The sequence below is a fragment of the Piliocolobus tephrosceles genome, chromosome 4 (genome assembly GCF_002776525.5).
Source record: "Piliocolobus tephrosceles isolate RC106 chromosome 4, ASM277652v3, whole genome shotgun sequence".
NCBI classification, from domain to species: Eukaryota; Metazoa; Chordata; class Mammalia; order Primates; family Cercopithecidae; genus Piliocolobus; species Piliocolobus tephrosceles.
The window spans coordinates 157,459,969-157,481,216 of NC_045437.1; the positions used below are offsets into that span (position 1 = coordinate 157,459,969).

Below are 21,248 nucleotides of genomic sequence, written 5' to 3' on the forward strand. Positions count from 1 at the left end.
AGAAAGAAAGAAAGAAAGAAAGAAAGAAAGAAAGAAAGAAAGAAAGAAAGAGCATTTTTTATGTGAGTCCTTTATCCATTATAGGATTTGCAAATATTTTTTCCCAATCTGTGGCTTGACTTCTCATTTTCTTGATGTTGTGTTTTGATAAGAAAACACTTTAAATCTTGAACTCCAATTTGTCAATTGTTCACATATGAATTATGATTTTGGTGCTGCAGCTAAAAAATCTGTGCTTAACCCAAGGTCACAAAAATATTCTTTTAGTGTTTTCTTCTAAATATCTTATAGCATTTGCTTTTGCATTTTTTATTCATTTGGAATTAATTTTTTTGTATGATGTGAGGTAAGTGTATAAATTCTTTTTATATTTAGATATTCATTGTCCCAGCACAATTTGTTGAAAATACAATTGAATTGCCTCAGCATCTTTATTGAAAATGAACTGACTATAAATGTGAAGGTTTATGTTGGTACTGTCAGTTCTGTTTCATATAAATATATCTTTATGTTACTGCCACACTGTTTTGATTATGATAGCTTTATAGTAGGTTTTTAAATAGGTGAGTGTGAGTCCTCCAACTTTGTTCCTTTTAAATATTGTTTTTGCTATTTTGGATCTCTTTCACAGGAATTTTATGATCAGCTTGTTGATTTCCATAAAAGGCCTACTGGGATTTTTCACAGGGATTGTGTTGAACATAGATTAATTTAGGAAGAATTACCAACTTAATAATATTGAGATTTTCAATTTTTTTTTTTTTTTTTTTTTTTGAGGCAGAGTCTCGCTCTGTCGCCCAGGCTGGAGGGCTGTGGCACGATCTTGGCTTACTGCAAGCTCCGCCTCCTGGGTTCATGCCATTCTCCTGCCTCAGCCTCCCGAGTAAAGCTGGGACTACAGGCCCCTGCCACCGTGACAGGCTAATTTTTTTGTATTTTTTTTTAGTAGAGATGGGGTTTCACCGTGTTAGCCAGGATGGTCTCAATCTCCTGACCTCATGGTCTGCCCACCTCGGCCTCCCAAAGTGCCGGGATTACAAGTGTGAGCCACCGCGCCTACTTATTTATGCCTTCTTTAATTTCTCTCATCAACATTTTGTAGCTGAATGTATAAATCTGGTATCTTTTTGTTGTATTATTCCTAAGTAGTCTCTTTGATACTATTATGAATGGAATCACTGTCTTAATTTCATTTTTGATTTGCTAGCATATATATAAATATAATTGATTTTATATATTGATTTACTATTCTGAAAACTCGATGAACTTGTTTATGGTTGTAGTAAATTTTTCTTGTATGTGAATGCCTTAGGATTTTCTACATACAGGATCCTGTTGTCTGCAACAGTTTTACCTCTTCTCTTCCAATCTATGAGCCTTTTATTTCTTTTTCTTGTCTTGATGCACTGGCTAGAACCCCCTGTACAATGATGAATAAAAGTAGTGAGACATGACTTCCTTGCGTTGTTCTCAAACATCCGGCAAATATAATGTTAACTATAGGCTTTTCATAAATGCCTTTTATCAGGTTGAGGAAATCCCCTTCTATTTCTGGTTTGTTGAAAAATTTTTTTTGTTTCAATTTTGTTTTTGCTAAATCACGAATGGGTATTATATTTGGTCAGATGCCTTTTCTGTACCTAGTAAGATGACTTTTTTTTTTTTTTAGACGGAGTTTCTCTCTTGTTGCCTAGGTTGGAGTGCAATGGCGTGATCTCGGCTCACTGCAACCTCTGCCTCCTGGCTTCAAGAGATTCTCCTTCTTCAGCCTCCTGAGTAGCTGGGATTATAGGCATGTGCCACCATGCCCAGCTAATTTTGTATTTTTAGTAGTAATGAGGTTTCACCATGTTGGTCAGACTGGTCTTGAAATCCTGGCCTCAGGTTATCTGCCTGCCTCAGCCTCCCAAAGTGCTGGGATTACCAGCTGGAACCACTGTGCCCAGCCCAATCATATGGTTTTTGTCCTTTATTCTGTTCTATTAGTGTGGGGTATTAAATTTCCTTAAATTCCTGGGATAATCCCATTTGGTCATGGGGTATGCTCCTTTATATATGTTCCTGGATTTAATTTACTAATGTCTTATTGAGGATTTTGCATTTCCATTCAATAAGGAACATATCTTGATCTGTTTTGTGCTGCTATAACAGCATACTTGAGACTGGGTAATTTATAGTGAATGGAAATTTATTTTCCCATAGTTCTGGAGGCTGGGAAGTCCAAGATCAAGGTACCAGTAAGACACCTCTTGCATCAGCATGTTGCAGAAGGTGGAAGGGCAAAGAAGCAAAAGGAGCCCAAACTTGCTTTTTTTTTTTTTTATTTTTTTGAGATGGAGTCTCGCTCTGTCCCCCAGGCTGGAGTACAGTGGTGCCATCTCAGATCACTGCAAGCTCCGCCTCCTAGGTTCACGCCATTCTCCTGCCTCAGCCTCCTGAGTAGCTGGGACTACAGGCGCTTGCCAACATGCCCGGCTAATTTTTTGTATTTTTAGTAGAGACAGGGTTTCACCGTGTTAGACAGAATGGTCTAGATCTCCTGACCTTGTGATCCACCTGTCTCGGCCTCCAAAAGTGCTGGGATTACAGGCGTGAGCCACCGTGCCTGGCCCCAAACTTCCTCTTTTATAATGGTATAAATCTTACATTTGATCAGGTTGAAGAGTTCCCCTCTATCTGTAGTTTATTGAGTATTTAAAAAAATTATACCCAGGAATTGGATTCTGTCAAATGTGTTTTTTGCATTGATATCTGCATCAGTCAAAGGTAAAGAGATTTTTCCTCTTCACACATTTAGTATTTTTCCTCTTCACACAGATTAATTTTTGTATGTTTAATAACTCTTACGATCCTGGGAGAAATCTCACTTGTCATGGAATATAATCCTTTTAACATGCTGCTGTATTTGGTTTGGCAGTATTTTATTAAGGATTTTTTCATCTGTGTTCATAAAGTATATTAGTCTGTAGTTTTCTATTTTCTCAAGTCAGTTTTGGTAGTTTATGTGTTTCTAGGAATTTGTCAATGTTATCTAAGTTATCTAATTTTTTGGCATACATTGTTCATAGTATTCTCTTATAATCTTTTGTTGGTAAGGTCTGTAGTAATGTCCCCACTTTCATTTTTGATTTTAGTAATTTGAGTCTTCTCTCTCTCGGTCAAACTATAGGCTTGTCAGTTTTTAACTTTTCTGTTGTTCTATTCTCCATTTTGTTTATCTCTGCTCTAATTTTTATTATTTTCTTTCTTCTTCTTGCTTTAGGTTCAGTTTGCTCTTCTTTTTCTAGCAGCTTAAAATGGAAGGTTAGGTTATTAATTTGAGATCTTTCTTTTTTTAAAATGTAGCTGTAAATATGTAAGTTTTCCTCTGAACACTGCTTTTGCTGTATTCTATCAATTTGGGTACATTGTATTTTCACTTTCATTCATCTTAAAATATTTTGTAATTTCCTTTTTGATTTCTTCTTTGCCCATGGGTTGCTAAAAGTACATTGTTTAATTTCCACATATTTGTGTATTTGCCAGATTTCTTTTTGTTGTTGCTTTCTAATTTCTTTCCTTTTCAGTAGGAGAACATATTTTATTTGATTTCTTCTTCTTATTATTTTTTTTTGAGATGGAGCTTTGCTCTTGTTGCCCAGGCTGGAGTGCAACGGCATGATCTTGGCTCACTGCAACCTCTACCTCCTGGGTTCAAGCAATTCTCCTGCCTCAGCCTCCCGAGTAGCTGGGATTACAGGCATGTGCCACCATGCCTGGCTAATTTTGTATTTTTAGTAGAGATGGGGTTTCACCATGTTGGTCAGGCTGGTCTTGTTGGCAGGCTGGTCTTGAACTGCTGATCTCAGGCGATCTGCCCATTTTGGCCTCCCAAAGTGCTTGGATTACAGGCGTGAGGCACTGCACCTGGCCCTGTATAATTTCAATCTTGTCTAATTTATTGAGACTTGTTTTGTGGCCTAACACAATGTCTCTTCTATAGAATATTTCCATATGCAGAGAAGAATATATATTCTGCTGTCATTGAGTGAAGTGTTCTGTAGATGTCTGCTAGGTTTGGTGGTTTTTATTGTTGTTCAAGTCTTCTATTTCTTTGTTTACCTTTTGTCTAGTCATTCTAGCCATTATTGAACATGAGTATTAAGTCTCCAACTTTTTTTTTTTTTTTTTTGAGATAGAATCTCATTCCATCATGCAGGCTGGAGTGCAGTGACATGACCTTGGCTCACTGCAACCTCTGCCTCCTGGATTCAAGTGATTCTCGTGCCTCAGCTTCCTGAGTAGCTGGAAGTACAGGTGTGCACCACCATGCCTGGCTAATTTTTGTATTTTTAGTAAAGACGAGGTTTTGCCATGTTGACCAGGCAGGTCTTGAACTCCTGACTTCAAGGGATCTGCTCACCTCGGCCTCTCAAAGTGCTGGGATTATAAGCGTGAGCCACTGCACCTTGCCTCCAACAATTTTTTAACTTTTCATTCAATTATGTCAGTCTTTTGTCATAGGTTTTTGGCCCCTGTTGTTCAGTGTATATTTGTTTACAATTGCAGTATCTTCTTAATGCATTGAGCATTTTATCATACTAATGTCCTTCTTTGTCTTTTGTAACATTTTTGTGTTGATGCCCATTTTGTCTGATATTAGCATAGCCACTTCAGCTCATTTTTGGTTACTGTTCACATGGTATGCTTTCCAGCTTTACACTTGGAACTTATTTGTGTCTTTGAATCTAAAATAAGTCTCTTATAGACAGCATATAGTTGGATCATGGTTCTTTTTAAAATCCATTCTACCAATCTCTGCCTTTTCATTGAAGATCTTAATTCATTTACATTTAATATAATTACTGATAAGAGAGGATTTAATTCTGTCATTTTGCTATTTGTCTTCCATTATGTCTTTTATCTTTTATGTTCCGTAGTTCCTCCATTACTGTCTTCTTTTGTGTAAGATAGATGTTTTTAGTATACTCTTTCGATTCCTTTCTCATTTATTTTACTACATATTATATTCTTAGCATTTGTTCTGGGGATTACAATTAACATCTTAATTTATAACACTCTAAATTAATAATAACTTAGTTTCCATGGTATACAAAAAACTTTACTGCTGTATAATTCCATCCCTAACTTCTGTTGTTAATGTCACAGATTACATCTTTATGTAACATGGCTGGGGTGGTAGCTCATGCCTGTAATCCCAGCACTTTAGGAGGCTGAGGCAGGCAGATCACTTGAGTGTAGGAGTTCAAGACCAGCCTGGCCAACATGATGAAACCCCATGTCTACTAAAAATACAAAAAATTAGCTGAGCATGATGGTGTGTGCCTGTAATCCCAGCTGCTCGGGAGGCTGAAGCACAAGAATTGCTTGAACCTGGGAGGTGGAGGTTGCAGTGAGCCAAGATTGTGCCCCTACACTCCAGCCTGGGTGACAGAGTAAGACTCTGTCTACAAAAAAAGAAAAAAAAAAAAAAAAAAAAAAACCCAAAAAACAAAAACAAAAGCACCAAACCATCTTTATGCAACCCATGCCCATCAACATAGTTTTAGGACCATTGTTTTATGATTGTATTTTAAATCATATAGAAAATAAAGAGTTTAAAACAAAAAATATATCATTAATACTAATGTTTATATTTACCTACATAGTTATCATAACTGGTGTTCTTTATTTTTTCATGTGGATTTAAGTTACTGCATAATGTTGTATTAGTTGTATTAGGGTTCTCCAAAGAAACAGAACCAATAAGCTATATATATATATATATATAATATGTATTACACATACACACGATTACGGAGGGTAATCTCCTTTACTCAGTGTACCAATTTAAATGTTAATTTCACCTGTAAACATCCTCACAGAAACATCCAGAATAATGTTTGACCAAACATCCAGGCACCCTGTGGCTCAGTCAAGTTGACACATAAAATTAATCATCATAAGTATTCTTTCATTTCAGCCTGAAGGACTCCCTTTAGTAACTTTTGTACAACAGGCATACTAGCAAAGAACTCTGTTAGTTTTTGTTTACCTGGGAATGTCTTAACTTCTCCTTCATATTTGAAGCATAGTTTTGCCACATATGGAATTCTTGGTTGACAGTTTTTCTTTCAGCTCTTTGAATATGTCATCATATTGCCTTCTGGCCTCTGTGGTTTCTGATGGGAAATTAGCCATTAATCACGTTAAGTATCCTTGTATATGACTCATCACTTCTCTCTGGCTGCTTTCAGGATTCTCTCTTTGTATTTATCTTTTGACCATTTGATGATAATGTATCACAATATGAATATCTGAGTTTATCTTACTTGGGGTTTGTTGAGCTTCTTGCATGTGTAAATTCATGTCCTTTACCTTTACCAAATTTGAGAAGCTTTGAGCCATTATTTCTTCAAATATTCTTTCGTCCCCTTTCTTTCTTTCCTCTCCCCCTGGATCTCCTGGTATGCTTATGTTAGTACCGTCAGTGGTATCCTACAGGCCACTTACACTCTATTTGTTTTTCTTCATTCTTTTTTCTGTTCCTCAGACTGGGTAGTCTTCGAATTCACTGATTCATTCTTTACCTACTCACATAGCTGTTGACCCCTTCTAGTGCATTGTTCATTTCACTTATTTTACTTCTTAACTCAAAATTTCTAAGTCCTTTTTTATAATTTCTATTCTTTTATTGATATCTGCTATTAGGCGAGACACTGTTCTCATGCTTTCCTTTAGTTCTTCGCATATGGTTTCTTTTAGCTATTTCAGTACATTTAAAAATACTCGATTTAAAATCTTAGTCTATTAAATTCAATTCCTGGACTTCCTCGAGGACAGTTTCTATTAATTATTTCCGTTGTGTAGGAACCGTACTTTCTTCTGTCTTTTCATGGCATGTGATTTTTTTTGTTGAAAACTGGACATTTTTACTGTTATAATATGACAATGCTGGAAATCACATTCTACTCCCCTTTCAGGTTTGTTGTCATTGTTTGCTGGTTGTTTTTGGTTTTTGTTGTTGCTGTTTATTTAGTGACCTTTCTGAATTAATTTTTTAAAGTCTGTATTCTTTGTCACGTGTGGCCACTGAAGTGACTTTTCCATTAAACTTTTCCACTAGTGGTTGGCTAGTGATGACTGAAATTTCCTCTATACCTAAAACAACATTAAAAAAAATTCCCAGTATCTTCAGATGAGCTCTGTATGTGTTTTGAGGTGTAGCTTTAACACCTAGCCAGGCTGTTTACAACTCTGCCTTAACCTTCCTTTTCTGCTTGCACAGAGTCTGGAGGTCAGTCAGAGGTGAGAGTGTAGAGCCTTCTAAGATATTTTCTGAGCACATGTGTGACCTTCTTAGATATCCAGAAAGCTTTTTAAAGCCCTTATTTCTTAAAGTGTTTTCTTCTCCAGGCCTTTTTCATAAGCTTTTGCTTTGTCTATTATTTCCCCAACTGTTACCATTAGTGAATGCATTTATCTTTAACTCTGTGTGTGTGTGTGTGGTTTGTTTGTTTGTTTTTCCAAATGCCCTGCTTCAGCCCTGGAAGAGTTCTAAGTTAGGTGAAATTAAACTAAATCTTTTGTGCTCATCCTTCCGGGCGCCAACAGAGAGGTCAAAACAGGCAACCACAATCCTTTGAGAGGAAGTTGCATTCTGCTCCCTCTAACACTAAGAACCTATACCAAGAATGCAGGCTGTTGTCTTCAAGGCTGCCACCAAGCTGGGAAAGAGAAGAATGGAGGTATGTTAAAACACCATAGTGCTTTCCCACTGAGATTTAGGTATTTTTCTTCTTGATTAAAATTTATTGGCTGGGCACTGTGGTTCATGCCTGTAATCCCAACAGTTTGGGAGGCTGAGGTGGGTGGATCATTTGAGGTCAAGAGTTCAAGACCAGCCTGGCCAACATGGTGAAACTCTGCCTCTACTAAAAATACAAAAATGAGCCGGGCATGGTGAAGGGAACCTGTAGTCCCAGCTACTCAGGAGGCTGAGGCAGGAGAATTGCTTGAACCCAGGAGGTGGAAGTTGCAGTGAGCCGAGATCACACCACTGCACTCCAGTCGGGCCAATAGAATGAGACTCTCTCTCAAAAATAAATAAATAAATAAAAAGACTTTATTTTATTTATTAAACCTTTTATTAGTTTCCAGAGTTCTAACAAAGTTGATTTTGCCAGTTTTTGCCGGTTTTTTCACTGTTTTTATGGAAAAAGGAGTTTTGGAGTTCTGTATTCCATTTTTGCTGATATCATTCCTACATCATTTACATTTAATGGAATTACTGATATGGTTGGATTTGTGTCTACCATTTTAAGGACATTTATTGTGTTTTTAACTTTATCTGCTTGTATAGTTCTGTTTTTGTTTTTGTTTTTAGTGGTTGCTCCAGGGATTACAATATACATATTTACTTTTTCATGGTCTACTTACAATCAATATTTTACCATTTTAAGTGTAATGTAAAACTTTAGTTTCTTTTATTCTACTCTCTTTATGTTGTAGTTGTCTTATGTGCTACCTACACATAACATTGAAAACACCATCAAAAAAGGTTATAATTTTTGTTTTAAAGATAAAACATATTTTAAAGAACTGAAGAGCAGCACAGAATGTTGCATTAACTGAGATCTTTACCATTTCTCTTGGTCTTTTTTCATTCCTGTTATTCCAAGTTAACTTCTGGTATCATTTCTCATCTGTCTGAAAAACTTCTTTTAGCAATCATTTTAGGACAGGTCTGTCGTCAAAGAGCTCTCTTAGTTTTCCTTCATCTGAAAATGTCCTTATTTTACTCTCACTCCTGAAGCATATTTTCATTGGGTTTTCATTGGGTGTACTTGAAATTGTGAAGAGAATGGTGGGTTGATGGTTCTTTTTCTTCATTTTAAAGATGTGATTCCACTTCCTACTGGTCTCTACAATGAGATTTCCTTCTCTCCTCATGAGAAAGCTGAAGTCATGTGAATTGTTTTCCTATGCCTGATGTATAATTTTTCTCTAACAATGGTACATGTATGCATATATGATATGTATGTGTGTATATATAGATGTACATATATGCTTCAGTTTTATGTCCTTTTCCAAATTCAGGATGTTTTAGTCAATATTTCTTCAAACATTTTTGTCTTCACTGCACTCTTTCTTCTTTCCTTCTGGAACTCCAATGACATAAATATTAGACCTTTTGGTATTGTCTCACTAGTCTCTGAGGTTCTATTTATTTTTTAAAAATCTTTTTCTCACTGTTATTCTGGTTGGATAATTTCTGTTGGTCTGTCTTCCAGTTATTGGCTTCCTCTTTCCTCTCATTTGTATTCTGTTCTTGAGTTACCTAGTGAGCACTGAAATTTTGGTTCTTATATTTTATTTATTTATTTATTTATTTATTTATTGAGGTCTTGCAATCACGACTCACTGCAGCCTTGAACTCCCAGGTTTGAGCGATCCTCCAATCTCAGCCTCCCAAGCGGCTAGGGCCACAGGTTCACGCCATCACACCTGAGTTTTTTTTTTTTTTTTTAGAGATGGGGTCTCATTTTGTGACCCAGGCTGGCTTCGAACTCTTGGGCTCAAGTTATCCTCCTGCCTTGGCCTCTCAAAGTGTTAGGATTATAGGTGTGAACTACTATGCCCGGCCCTTATATTTTTAAGTTCCAAAACTTTACTTCTTATTTATATCTCCTATTTCTTTGCTGAGACTGTCAATCTTCCATTCATTCCAAGAGGGTTTACTTGGAGCATTTTCATAGTAGTACTTTAAAGTCTTTGTTACTTAATTCCAGCATCTCATCATTGGTCTCTTTTGATTGTCTTTTCCCATGCAAAATGAGATTTTTCCTATGATAGGCCAAGAAGATCTTAATTTGGTTTTGTATCCTGGACTTTTTAAATTTTATGAGACTCTGGGTATTATTTGAACATTGTGGAGAGTGTTGATGGTTATATTTTAGTAGGCAATCAGTGCAGCTGGGTTCGGGTCACAAGTTCCGACCAGCTTTCTGTGGATTGTAGTTTCAATGTTTGTTCCATTTTCAAAGCCTTTACAGTGCTGTTTAGATCTGTCCTGTGTGTGCACCCTCCAGTGGTCAGCTTGAGAACAGGGTGGTAATTTATCCTTAGGTTCAGTTCTCAAGTCTTTGGTATGCTAGATCCATGCAAGCTCAGTTTGGAGTTGAGCCCAGGAATTCATACACAACTTTGTGGGTTCAGTTTCCAGCATTCCTCCCTTTCCATGCTCTCCCTGGTACTTTCTGATTCCCTGGGTCTCCTCCTGTTGGTCCTCTGGCCAGAAAGCTGGAGTTTCAGCTACCTTGCTCTGCTGTGTACTTCTTGCGACTGTGCCCTCAGCTAGGGTCAACTGGCAAAAGGAGAGAGAGATTGAGGGAGAGAGAGAGAGAAGGGGAGAAGGAGGGAGACCCTCTTGGGACTTGCCCAACAGACAGTTTCTCTCCCTTAGAATTTTAGGTGCCTTCAGTCCTCTCATGCCACTGCAACAAGAATGCCAGGGGTCTGAGGCATGAGACAATGGAGAAAAGAAAAAAAGGTGGCGTAGAGGGTGGTTATTTTCTCACTCTTCATGAGCATTAGGAGTTCCCTCCCCACTCCTCAAAGCAGAACTAGATGGCTCTGGGATTCCCACAGTCTGTGTCTGCTGCTCACTTCCAGGTTTCAGGCTGTTTCGAGTCTAGCCCAGGGAACACTAGAGGGAAAAATGGGAAACTCCTCCAATTCCGTGGTACTCCAAATTCTGATTTTTCTTTCCTAATTCATCTGCTACTATTTACTCTTCAGAGTCCTTCATGCATTCTGTACATATTCTATTGCTTCACTTAGTGGAAGAGAGAGGGTGGAGTATGTTTATTCTATCTTACCTAAACCTGGAACTTGGTGGTAATTCACCGCGTAGATACTATAAGCTATTTATCCACTGTCTTGTGGATGGTCATTTTGGTTGTTTCCAGGTTTTGGCTCTTATAAATTAAGCTGCTGTGAGCATTCATATCCAAATCTTTGTGTGATCACACTTTCCTTTATTGTTGATAAATACCTGGAATTGAATGGCTAGGTTGTATGACAGGTGTATATTTAGCTATTCAAAAAACTGCCAAATTGTTTTCCAATATACAGTCATGTATTGCTTAGTAACGGGGATACAGGCTGAGAAATGCTTCATTAGGTAATTTTGTCCTTGTGTGAATATCATAAGTGTACTTGCATAAACCTAGTGGTATAACCTACAAAACACCTAGGCTATATGGTATAGCCTATTGCTCCTAGGGTACAAGCCTGTACAACAAGTAACTCTGCTGAGCACTGTGGGCGACTGCCACACAACGGTAAATATTTGTGTATCTAAGCATATCTAAACACAGAAAGGGTACAGTAAAGATACAGTATTGTAATCTCATGAGATCACTGTCTTATATGCAGTCTGTCCTTGACCAAAAATCATTATGCAGCACGTGACTCTAGTTGTATTATTTTACACTCCCAGCTGGGCATGGTGGCTCATGCCTATTATCCCAGCATTTTTGGAGGCCAAAGTGGGAGGATTACTTGAGCTCAGGAGTTCAAGACCAGCCTGGGGAACATAGTGAGACCCTATCTCTATTAAAAAAGAATGAAAAAGTCAAGAAAAAATAAATAAATATTTTACATTCCCACCAGTGGATTAGGAGCATCCCAGTTGTTCCATGTTATTGTCAACACTTGGCACAGTTAGTCTTTTTCATTTTAGTCATCCAGGTAGATGTGTAGTGGCATTTCATCGTGGTTTTAACTTGCATGTTCCTAATGACTAATGATGTTGAATATCTTTACATATGTGTATTTACTATTTGCATATCTTTTTTTGGCAAAAAATTCATTCAAATCTTCTGTCCATTAAAAAAGTTGGGTTGTCGAGATGGGTACAGTGGCTCACGCCTATAATCCCAGCACTTTGGGAGGCTGAGGTGGGTGGATCACTGAGCTCAGGAGTTCGAGACCATCCTGGGCAACGTGGTGAAAACCCATCTCTGCTTAAAATACAAAAAATTAGCTGGGCGTGGTGACACGCCTATAGGCCCAGCTACTCAGGAGGCTGAGGCACGAGAACTGCTTGAGCCCCTGAGACGAAGGTTGCAGTGAGCTGAGATCGTGCCACTGCACTCCAGCTTGGGCTACAGAGTGAGACTCTGTCTCACAAAAAAAAAAAAAAAAAAAAAAAGGTTGCATTGTCTTATAGAGTTGTAAGCATTCTTTACATATGCTACATACATACCCTTTACTAGATATATGTTTTGCAAATATTTTCTCCCATTTGGAGCCACCACATTTTATTCATCTCTGTTTGTCCTCCCCTCCATACTCTGCCTGGGTTCATTCCCCATTCTCATCATCGCCGCCACCACCACTCTAGTTCATCCCTCCTACTCCGATCTCCCCAGTGGTCTCCTTATTTCCACACTTGCCCCACTGCTGCCCAGTCTGCAAACAGCAGCCAGTGAGCTTTCTAAAATGTACACTGAGCCAGGCACAGTGATGACCACCTGTGATCCCAACTACTCAGGAGGCTGAGGCAGGAGAAATGCTTGAGCTCAGGAGTTCGAGACCAGCCTGGGCAACATTTTTCCATCTCAAAAAATGAAAAACAGAAAATTTAAAAGTTTAAAAATAAGTAAAATGCACACTGGCTCATTTCACCCATGCATAAGGCCCAAGCCCCTGACCAGAGGCCCCAAATGCCCACCTTATCTGACCCCTTCCTACCTTATGAGCTGCATCTTCTATCATTCATCTTCCATCATTCACCTCCTTGCCACCATGCTGCAGCCACACCAATCTTTTCCTGCAAACAGACTGAGCTTGTTCTTTTCCCAAAGCCTTGGCGCTAGTTATTCCTTCTGCGTGGAATGCTCTTACCCTTGTTCTGCACATTGTCACCCCTTCTGTCACTTAGAGAGCTAAAATGTCACCTCCTCAGATAGACAGTCCTAGAGTGCCAAATCTAATGTGATCACCTCTGTACTGTGTAAGACATCATGCTATTTTATTTCACAGAATTGTTATCACTATGTGACATTTTCCTTGTTTATTTGTGTGTTGTCTGCCTCCACCAGTGTATGAGTTTCATAAGAGCAGGCGTGTTGCCTTATTCATTTCCATATCCCTAGGGTCTAGAGCCATGTCTGGCACACAGTATGGGCTCAATAAATTCTTGTTGAATGCCTGTGCCCATAGCACCTACTTCTGTGCCTGGCACCTGGGCACAGAGTAAATGTGAATGTGTCAAGTAATCCACTCCCAATGGGGTACCACTGGTCAATAAACATTTCTGGGCTAGAAAAGAGAGGGAAAAGACATATATGCAGGAAAATGACAAGAAAAAACGAGCAGAGAAGACTGAAAGAGAAGATTGACTCCTCCAGAAGTGTCTTGGGAGCTTTATGACACAACTGCCACATCTCTGGTCCTAGTGTTGGCTGCCATCCAAGGGAGGGTTAGGCTTCCCTTGGCTGCTGGGGCTGTTAGGTCCACACAGAACACACACAAGGATACAATACAGTTGACAGTGCAGCTCAGAGGCCTTCCTGAGGCCTGCTTGTCCAAGGAAATTGGACCGTTTTGACTTCAACTGTTGTTTACTCTGCTCCTGTATTTCCTGGTGGCTGTAAAATTGATTTTCCTGCCCCACCAGCCTCAGCATGGCAGCCCAGCCCTCCCATTCCTGATGACAGCTTGTTGCATCTATGGCTCCCACCTGCTCTCAGGCTGTGTGGCACCAGGGCTGCTAGCTGAGCATGGCAGCTGGGGTGCATGGGCAGTTTCGGCAGCCAAACCAGTTTTTTCTTTTTGTGGACTCTCCAGGAGGCCCCATCTCTCCCTGAGAGCCCAGTAGGTGAGTGTCTGAGGATGGTGTGTGGAGTTCACATTGTCCTGGTGGATCAAGATGGCTGCTGAGCTCACATCCAGGGCATGGGAAGGAGCAGCTCTCCTGAGCACCAGGTCCACTCTGAGTCCTAAGGAGAACAGCAGCCATCCACACCATTGGCCCGGGAGAGAAGTTTCCCTGGGGTAGGGTGAGGCCCCCGTCTTCACTGTGATCAAGAGCCATGATGTAAGTGAACTCCTAGAAGCACTGGCTTCTTATCTGAGGTGAGGACTCCAGGTGCCAGGGCCATGCAGGGCAGGGGTTGGCAGGGAAGGCCACCCTCTCTGTTTTGCGGCAGAAACTTTTCTGGGAAGTGGCTGCTCAGGGCATAGCCCTGCTTGTGGCTGTGTCTGCCTGGACTTCCTGGTTGACAGCTGAAGGGTCAAGGTGGCATACACCGGGTCCTCTCGCTCCTCTGTCCACTGCTGGCGTCTCATCCAGCACTCCGAGGTGCTCCTTGTGCCTGAGCCATGGGCCTGGAGCTCAGGAGAAGAGTGTGTCTAACCAGGTTTGCATCTGAAGAGCCAGGCAGCTGCTCAGGGACGCTCTGGCATTTTGTTCTGCTGATGTGTCCCTGCCTCCATTCCTAGCCTTGGATAGTTGTGGGAGGAATTCTAGGGACAACTCCTCCTTTTAAGGTGCCTGGGGCGCTACCCTGTCTCAGCCTTAGCTCTTAGCCCTCAGTCCTAGGCCAAATCCTCTGTGTGGCCAGGGGGCTTGCTCAGGCGGAATCTGAGGGAGTTCCTGAGTCCACCTGAGGAGAACAGTGCTCAGCAGAGGATGCAGGCCTTCCTGGTCATGATGCTGTAGGAGAAGGAAGGGACTCCCACCAAAGCTAGCCTCGCTCAGCAGTTACCTTAGAAACCCCCATTTCTTCCTTTGCTTGGGTCCTGGCCTCTCTGGCATCTGTTCGAAGGCTACTGATCAGGAAATAGGTGCTCTGTTTACCAGGTGGCACCTACTTATCTGCCGGAGCCAAAGTCCATCCTGAATTCCTGCCCCCACCCTTTCTCCGCAGCATTGTGCCTGCACCCTTCTCTTTCTCCAAGACCCCTAAACTTCCGCCTGCAAGAGGAGGGAAAGGGGCTGGTTTTCCATATTAGCCAGCAGGGGGTGCTGTTGCTATAGGGTCAGAGCTTGTAGGGTTTTGGTCTGGGGAACCAAGCTGCTAATTCCCTGGGGAGCACCTAGGGGTGGCCCCTGGTCTTGCTGGGCAGACAGTAGGGGGATGATGGACTGACAGACACGCCCCATCAAGCAGTGGAGGCACCCTTATCGCCTCCTCCCTGTTGTGCCCAAGCATCCGACGGGCAAGTGTTCAAAGGGCAAGGCCGAGTAGTCTCGGGACAGGTTTTGGGTTCTAGCTGTGGTCTCCAGTGGCCTGGGCCTTCCTGGGGCAGCCTATGGCTTTTGCACCTGCTGCCCTACTCTCTTTAGCTCAGTGTCCTTGCTTCCCTAGACTCATAACCTAGGACAGAAGCCAAGGCCCAAGGTCTTGTTTTGGCCCTGGCTGTGGACATATAGACTCCTAGGCAGAGTGAGGGGTCTCCTACACTTCTCCCAGAATGGGGCACTCGGGGAGGGCCTGGGAAGGATCCTGCTTCAGCCAGTCTCATGTCCTGGCAAATCCTGTCATCTGATTCTGCTCTCAGCTAGGCCTATCTCTCTCTACCCCCTATGGCCACAGACCTAATATGCCTGGATCACTTGAGCTGCCTCTAGTCTACCTCCCAGCCTCCAGTGTGCAGAAGGGAGCAGATAGGGTGGAGCAAGCAGGCAGGGCAGGTGCTTAGGGTGAAACCTTTAAGGAGGCACTCACCGCCAGACTCACACAAGTATAGGGTTGGTCCCTGAGAGCGAGTACCTCCTTAAATGTTGTGCCTTTAGGAAACTCTCACCCTAATCTTGCCCTGCTGTGCCACAGGCATAATCCTCTGTAGCAGCCACAGAAAGTTTTCTAGAGCATAGGTCAGGCCACCAGTGGCCCTCACAAGACCTGCCCTAGCATTTAATTCAACAGATATCTGATGACAGACCCTGGTCTGGGCTTTGGCTCCAGAAAGGGAGGCACCATCAGTCCAGCCGTGAGTGGCCTCTGTCTACCTGGATAGAGTCCACTCCTGGGCACAGCATCCAGGCTCTTCAGAGCGTGGCCCCTACTGGCTGGTCCAGCCTCAGCTTCTGGGGCAGCTACTCCAGGCCACACCAAAAGTGAGATCTGTTTTGCACTTCTGAGCTGCCAAGCCTTTCCTTGGGCTGTTTTCACATTCTGGAATGCCCTCTCCTACTATTAGCCTATTAACCTTTGACTCATCCTTTGAGGCTTTCCTGAACTGTCCCCTCCTCAGAGTAGCCATCTGTGAACATGACTGAGATAACCTGCTTAGTCTCCATACTCCCAGCATCTCTGCCTCTTTGCCTCTTACTCGAGGTATGACACACGTCTGGCACTGCAATCAGAGCACACCTACTAAGTGCCTACTGCCTGAGAGCAATGTGCTGGGTGCCAGAGTGGGGGTGCCTGAGTGGCTCTGAGCATCCTCTGCCCTTGGAGAGCTCACATGCAGGTTAGTAGTGGAGATCATGGTGCTTACTTCTAAGTCCCCTCACAGGGCCAGCATAGGCCCAAGGCTGAGAAACATTCCAGGACCATTAGCTGTCCCTAAATCTTTAGCCTTCTGGAGTCACCTCCTCCACTCAAAGCAAAGCATAACACATTCATGCCCCAGCCCATGGGGCTGTGGGAAGCCCTTTCCAATATTTATGAGGGTTCTCAAGGAAGAAAGAATGGCTTTTGCTTCCTGGAGGTGACTAGTCACCAGAGGCCTCCTGGCTTACAGCCCCCTGCATACCCTTGTCCATTTTGCTCCCGATTATGCACCCAGACATTTAAACACCCCCAGTGCAGCACTTCACGCTGGCTATCTGATGTGGTGACACATTCACTGTGGTTTGTCACCTGTCAAGATGGAGGGCTGGCATGCTTTCTCCCACACCATCCAGGCAGGTGGGTCTCTGCTGACCCTTTGCTCCTCTTGCCAGTCAGTCAGTCAGTTGATCAACAGATGCTTTCCTGAGGACTTACTCATGCAGAGAAAGAAACTGGAATCTCTCACACCTGGCTGAGGTCCTACCTAAATTTCTTTGTGGACCTACTTTCCAGGACAGGAAGGGAACAGCCGGCTAATGTTAACAGCCCCTTTCCCCTGTTCTGTGTCTGGTTGGCCCTTGCCACTAGGCCCCCGGGCTCTGCCGGACTTTGAGGGGCCACACATGTGAACAGGGCTATAGGAAAGGGAGCATAGGTTCCCGTGGAGAGACAGAACCTGGCAGAAACAACCACAGTGCTGCTTGGAGAAGCCACATCCCTCCTTCCCTCCTTCTGGGGCACCCACCAGTTTCTGTGGAAATTGTCTTGTTGCAAAGACCATCTTGGGGAAAATGTGCATGCTGCTGAGACCATCTGAATCCACCATTCATATTCCTATCTATCCATCTGTCTATCCATCCATCCATCCATCCATCCATCCATCCATCCATCCATCCACGTCACACTGGTTCATGGGGCACCTGCTCTGCTCAGGGGAGGGGGGCTCCTGAGGCTACAGCAGTGAACAGGGCAGAGCACCCACAGGGACACCTGTTCTCCTGCCTCTGCCCTGCTTTCCTTCCATAAATATTCCAATAACTCAGTATTTGCTGAGTCCAGACCACAAAGACACATTCCTGTGGGTATTTCTTAGCTTGAGCTACATCTATCGTTTCTAAGATGTGACATCAAATGGAGCCCAACACAGACATTCTGAGGGCCGGGTCCTCTCCCAGGTCAAATTTATGGGCTAGGATGAGGGTTGGGTTCTATGGATCAAAAATACTATTTGGGCTGGGCAGAGGACCAGCCTCACTGGTTCTAACCCTGGGCCACAGGAGAAAGAAGGGACAACAACCTATTTGATCTGGGGCCTCACTAAAAGCTGCCATAGTTGCTGGGCCCCTCAATGGCACTCCTTCACTGTCCTGAGCCTCATTTCCAGGGCTGCCCCTGGAGTTGGGATTCCCAGGCTGAGTCACCAGGGTTGCCAGGTGCTCATGGCACAAGCTCCACTCTTGCAGTATTTGGACTTTCCCTGGCCCTCTCCCAGGCCAGCCACCCTGATCCTAAGCCTGGGCTGATGAAAGTCAATGTCGGCCCATACAGGGATGCTAGGGAGGTCTTTCTGCCTTTCCTTCCACTGGCTAGCTGGCTGCTTCCAGAATAGCCACCACTGCTACCTGCCCCAGCCCCAGCTCTTCTGGACTGAGGGAGCTCCACTTAGTCTGATTTATGTCTTTCCAAGAGCCATGGTCTCAGGGCTGTAAGGAAAGAGATCCTTTGGTCTCAAAGGCATGCATTTAGGAAACACGGGCTTGCCGGTGACACTGTCCACCTTGACCCCAGGTACTGCTGTGGGCTGCAGAGATCAGGGAGGGTACTGGACTCTCCCTCTGCAGCCCAAACTCCCAGCCTTCTTGTCTCAGATCCAGGGCCAACCCACCATAATCCCTGGCCTGAGCTCCAAGCCCTGGGGAGGGAAGGAAGTGGCCGACCCCACGGCCAGCATTCCTCTGTGATGACTGCAGTCCGCCTTCTGTCCAGCCACCCCAGCTGGAAAGCAGCTCTCAGGGAATTACAAGGGAAGCCCCTCCCGCAAAGCCAAGGCCTCTCCTGCAGAGTGGGGCTTCCTTCAACTGGGGACATGGCAGGACCTGAGTGGGCTAGGGGTCCTGTGGGGAAGCAGGTCAGAAGGCATATGGACCCCACAGATGCCTCAAACTCACCCTACTCCTTCCCTCAGTAAACAATCACAAGCCCCTGATGGAGGTTAGCGGGTTCTAGATCCAGGAGGCCAGACCAGACAGTCAGGGCTCACTCTCAAGGGCTCCAAGTCATGTTCAGGGAAATCCTTCAACAAATAAGCAAAAGAGGACACTACAGAGATGATCTCAGTAGGGAGACCTCATCATATAAGGACAATAAGATGGGATGTGACAGTGAGGGGACAGCTGGGGACCTCAGCCATTTGAGGGGATATCCCAATTCCTCAGCTCCCACCTGGTTGCTCACAGTCCCCTCTTTCCCCACGTGCACACCCTCAAAGCCCTCGGCTTGTAGAACTTCCTCCCTCATTCCCTAAAAGCCACCCCTGCAGGCAAGTCCATCCTTCACACCCCCATCCTCAGCGTGAACACCATCCGGAGAGGGCTGGGGGCAGGTGCATTAAGGGGGGGCTTTTCCGGGGCCGGTTTTCCCCAGCTCCCGCTGGAACTTCCAGCTGGCCACTGGCCGGTAACACTGGACGCCCGCCCGTCCCCCTGCCCCCGCCGCTGCGCAGACCTCAGCGCTCCCGGCGCGGTTCGGTTCCCGGAAACTCCTCGATTTCCCTGTTGCCGCCGCGTTTGCAAGAAACCGAAACCCAGATTCCGCCCCTCCGGCGCGGCCCCGCGGAAACCGGCGCTGGGGCTGACCCCCACTGGGTAGCCGGACCCAAGCCTTCCCCTACCCGGCCCCTGCGCCCCGCCCCACCGCCAGGTGCGAGGCCCAGGCGGAGGTGGGAGCCATCTGAGTGCCTGCGCCCCGAACCCCGGCGGGCAGCGTCAGTCCAGCAGCTCAGCACCACCCGCGCCTCCAACGGGAAAGCCGCGGGTCTAACCCAAGTCTCAGGCTGCAACGGATGTCAGTGCCCCGGCGAGGGACGCAACGCGGCCTTCCCCTGCGGCAATTTACAGTCGGGAGCCTTTTCTGTGCATCCCCTGTGCCCCGGCCAAACCGAGCGGAAGGGGAAGGTGGTGCAGCAGGGAAGAGGGAAGTGCAGAGGTGTTCGCGGAAAGCTCTGCACCCCGATTGTTGCTAGCTCCAGCTCGCAGGGGGAGATAATGGGCACAGAGAAGTTTAGCAACTTGCCTGAGGTCACACAGCCTGCAGCTGCTGACCCGGCTGCAAACCCATGGCTTGTAGCGGGAGGCTGGGCGGGGAAGGAGGAGGAAGTGCCCTGGTCGCGGGCAGGTGAGCCGCCTGGCAGGGGCGGGGCTGCCAGCTTGCTGGGGAGTAGGGGTGGAAGCGGGATGGGGAGGAATGGGTAGGGAGGAGGCGGGCAGCCACCAGGGCTGGGAGGATTTGCAGTTCTCCCGCTGGCCCTCCCTTTCCAGGAAGCCGGCCAGCTTGGACCCGGCTGCTCACCCCGACTCACCCCCCGCCTGGGCGGAGCAGGAATGTGGAAGTTGGCCCGAAAGGACTGTGCCCCCTCCCCGTCAAACACCCCCCGCCCCCCACCAAGTTCTGGCCGGGGCTGTGGAGCGTGGGTCACCTGGGGGCGAAGGACTTCACATCACGGTGAAGTGGAGGTGCTGCAGCCCCCACAAAGACCAAGAAGCCTGCCAGGGGAGCCCCGGGCGAACGGCAGTGGGCGTGGGCCGTTCTGCAGCACCCATTGGCGCGGGGGAGGAGAGTGCTGATCCCATCAATCCCCGCTCCAGGTCGCGGCCGCTGGGCCTGGCCCGGGAGCCTCCCCCGGCCTCCGGGCCCCACGGGACTGACGGGGAGCTGAGTTCTCTTTCCTCCCAACGGCGGTGTTTATAAGAAATGAAGCTCCGCAGCGGCCATCAGCGGCAGCCCACACTGTCACCCCGCCCCGCTCTCAGGGGGTTCCGGAACAGCCCTGAGCACTGGAGCAATTCCTTGGCTCAGTATTCCATCATGACCCCCTAGTGATTTTCCAGCCAGCTTCAGCCCCCTATTTTGCATTTAGGAATTTTATAACAATACAATGTTTATTCTGCTGTGTCATACAGCATTTTTTGCCAAACCTTTGGGAGGGGAGGGGCTGGTCTGGTGCCCCAGTGTATCTCCAGGACCAAACCTGGGGTTCACTGAAAAGCAGGCCTGCGTGCGATTCATATATGTTGAATGAATTAAGGGACTTTCTTTCTCGCCAATTAGGCTCCTTGCAGGCAGGGTGATGACCCTTGGATTCTGCCTTCAAGCTTTTGGATGCTTTTATTTCTGGCTTGTGTTCTGCAATTCACAGTTTAGGACTGCCTGCCTCCCAGGTTTCTGTGAAAATAGAGATGAAGGCTTTGAGCATTTCAGAGAGCCCTACTACTTCTGCACCTGGAAGGCTCAAAGGCATGCTGGGGGGTGTTTGTCTGCTTTGGGGACTGTGGCCCCCTCTCTGGGTAGCAGGCTCCACAGGTAGTAGGTCTCCCAGTCAAAAACCTAGTTCAGTCCCAGCTACTCGGGAGGCTGAGGCAGGAGAATGGCGTAAACCCGGGAGGTGGAGCTTGCAGTGAGCTGAGATCCGGCCACTGCACT

The 21,248-nt window shown here is 45.1% G+C and overlaps 1 protein-coding gene across 1 annotated transcript; it reads left to right on the top strand.

Moving 5' to 3' along the window:
• Positions 1-18,286: 18,286 nt before the first annotated feature.
• On the top strand, positions 18,287-21,248 carry LOC111530685 (protein transport protein sec31-like). The gene is made up of 3 exons (XM_023197994.2): positions 18,287-18,338; positions 18,966-19,943; positions 20,087-21,248. Exons 1-3 carry the CDS (start codon positions 18,287-18,289, stop codon positions 20,272-20,274), a joined length of 1,218 nt encoding a protein of 405 aa, XP_023053762.2. The 3' UTR covers positions 20,275-21,248.

What these genes read in the sequence shown, in the direction of transcription:
- LOC111530685 (XM_023197994.2), top strand. Translation starts at nt 18,287, where the DNA reads ATGCATTTAGGAAACACGGGCTTGCCGGTGACACTGTCCACCTTGACC. An exon ending in ACTGTCCACCTTGACCCCAG is followed by an intron (nt 18,339 to 18,965) that starts GTACTGCTGTGG and finishes CAGCCATTTGAG; the next exon opens with GGGATATCCCAATTCCTCAG. An exon ending in AGTGCCCTGGTCGCGGGCAG is followed by an intron (nt 19,944 to 20,086) that starts GTGAGCCGCCTG and finishes CTCCCTTTCCAG; the next exon opens with GAAGCCGGCCAGCTTGGACC.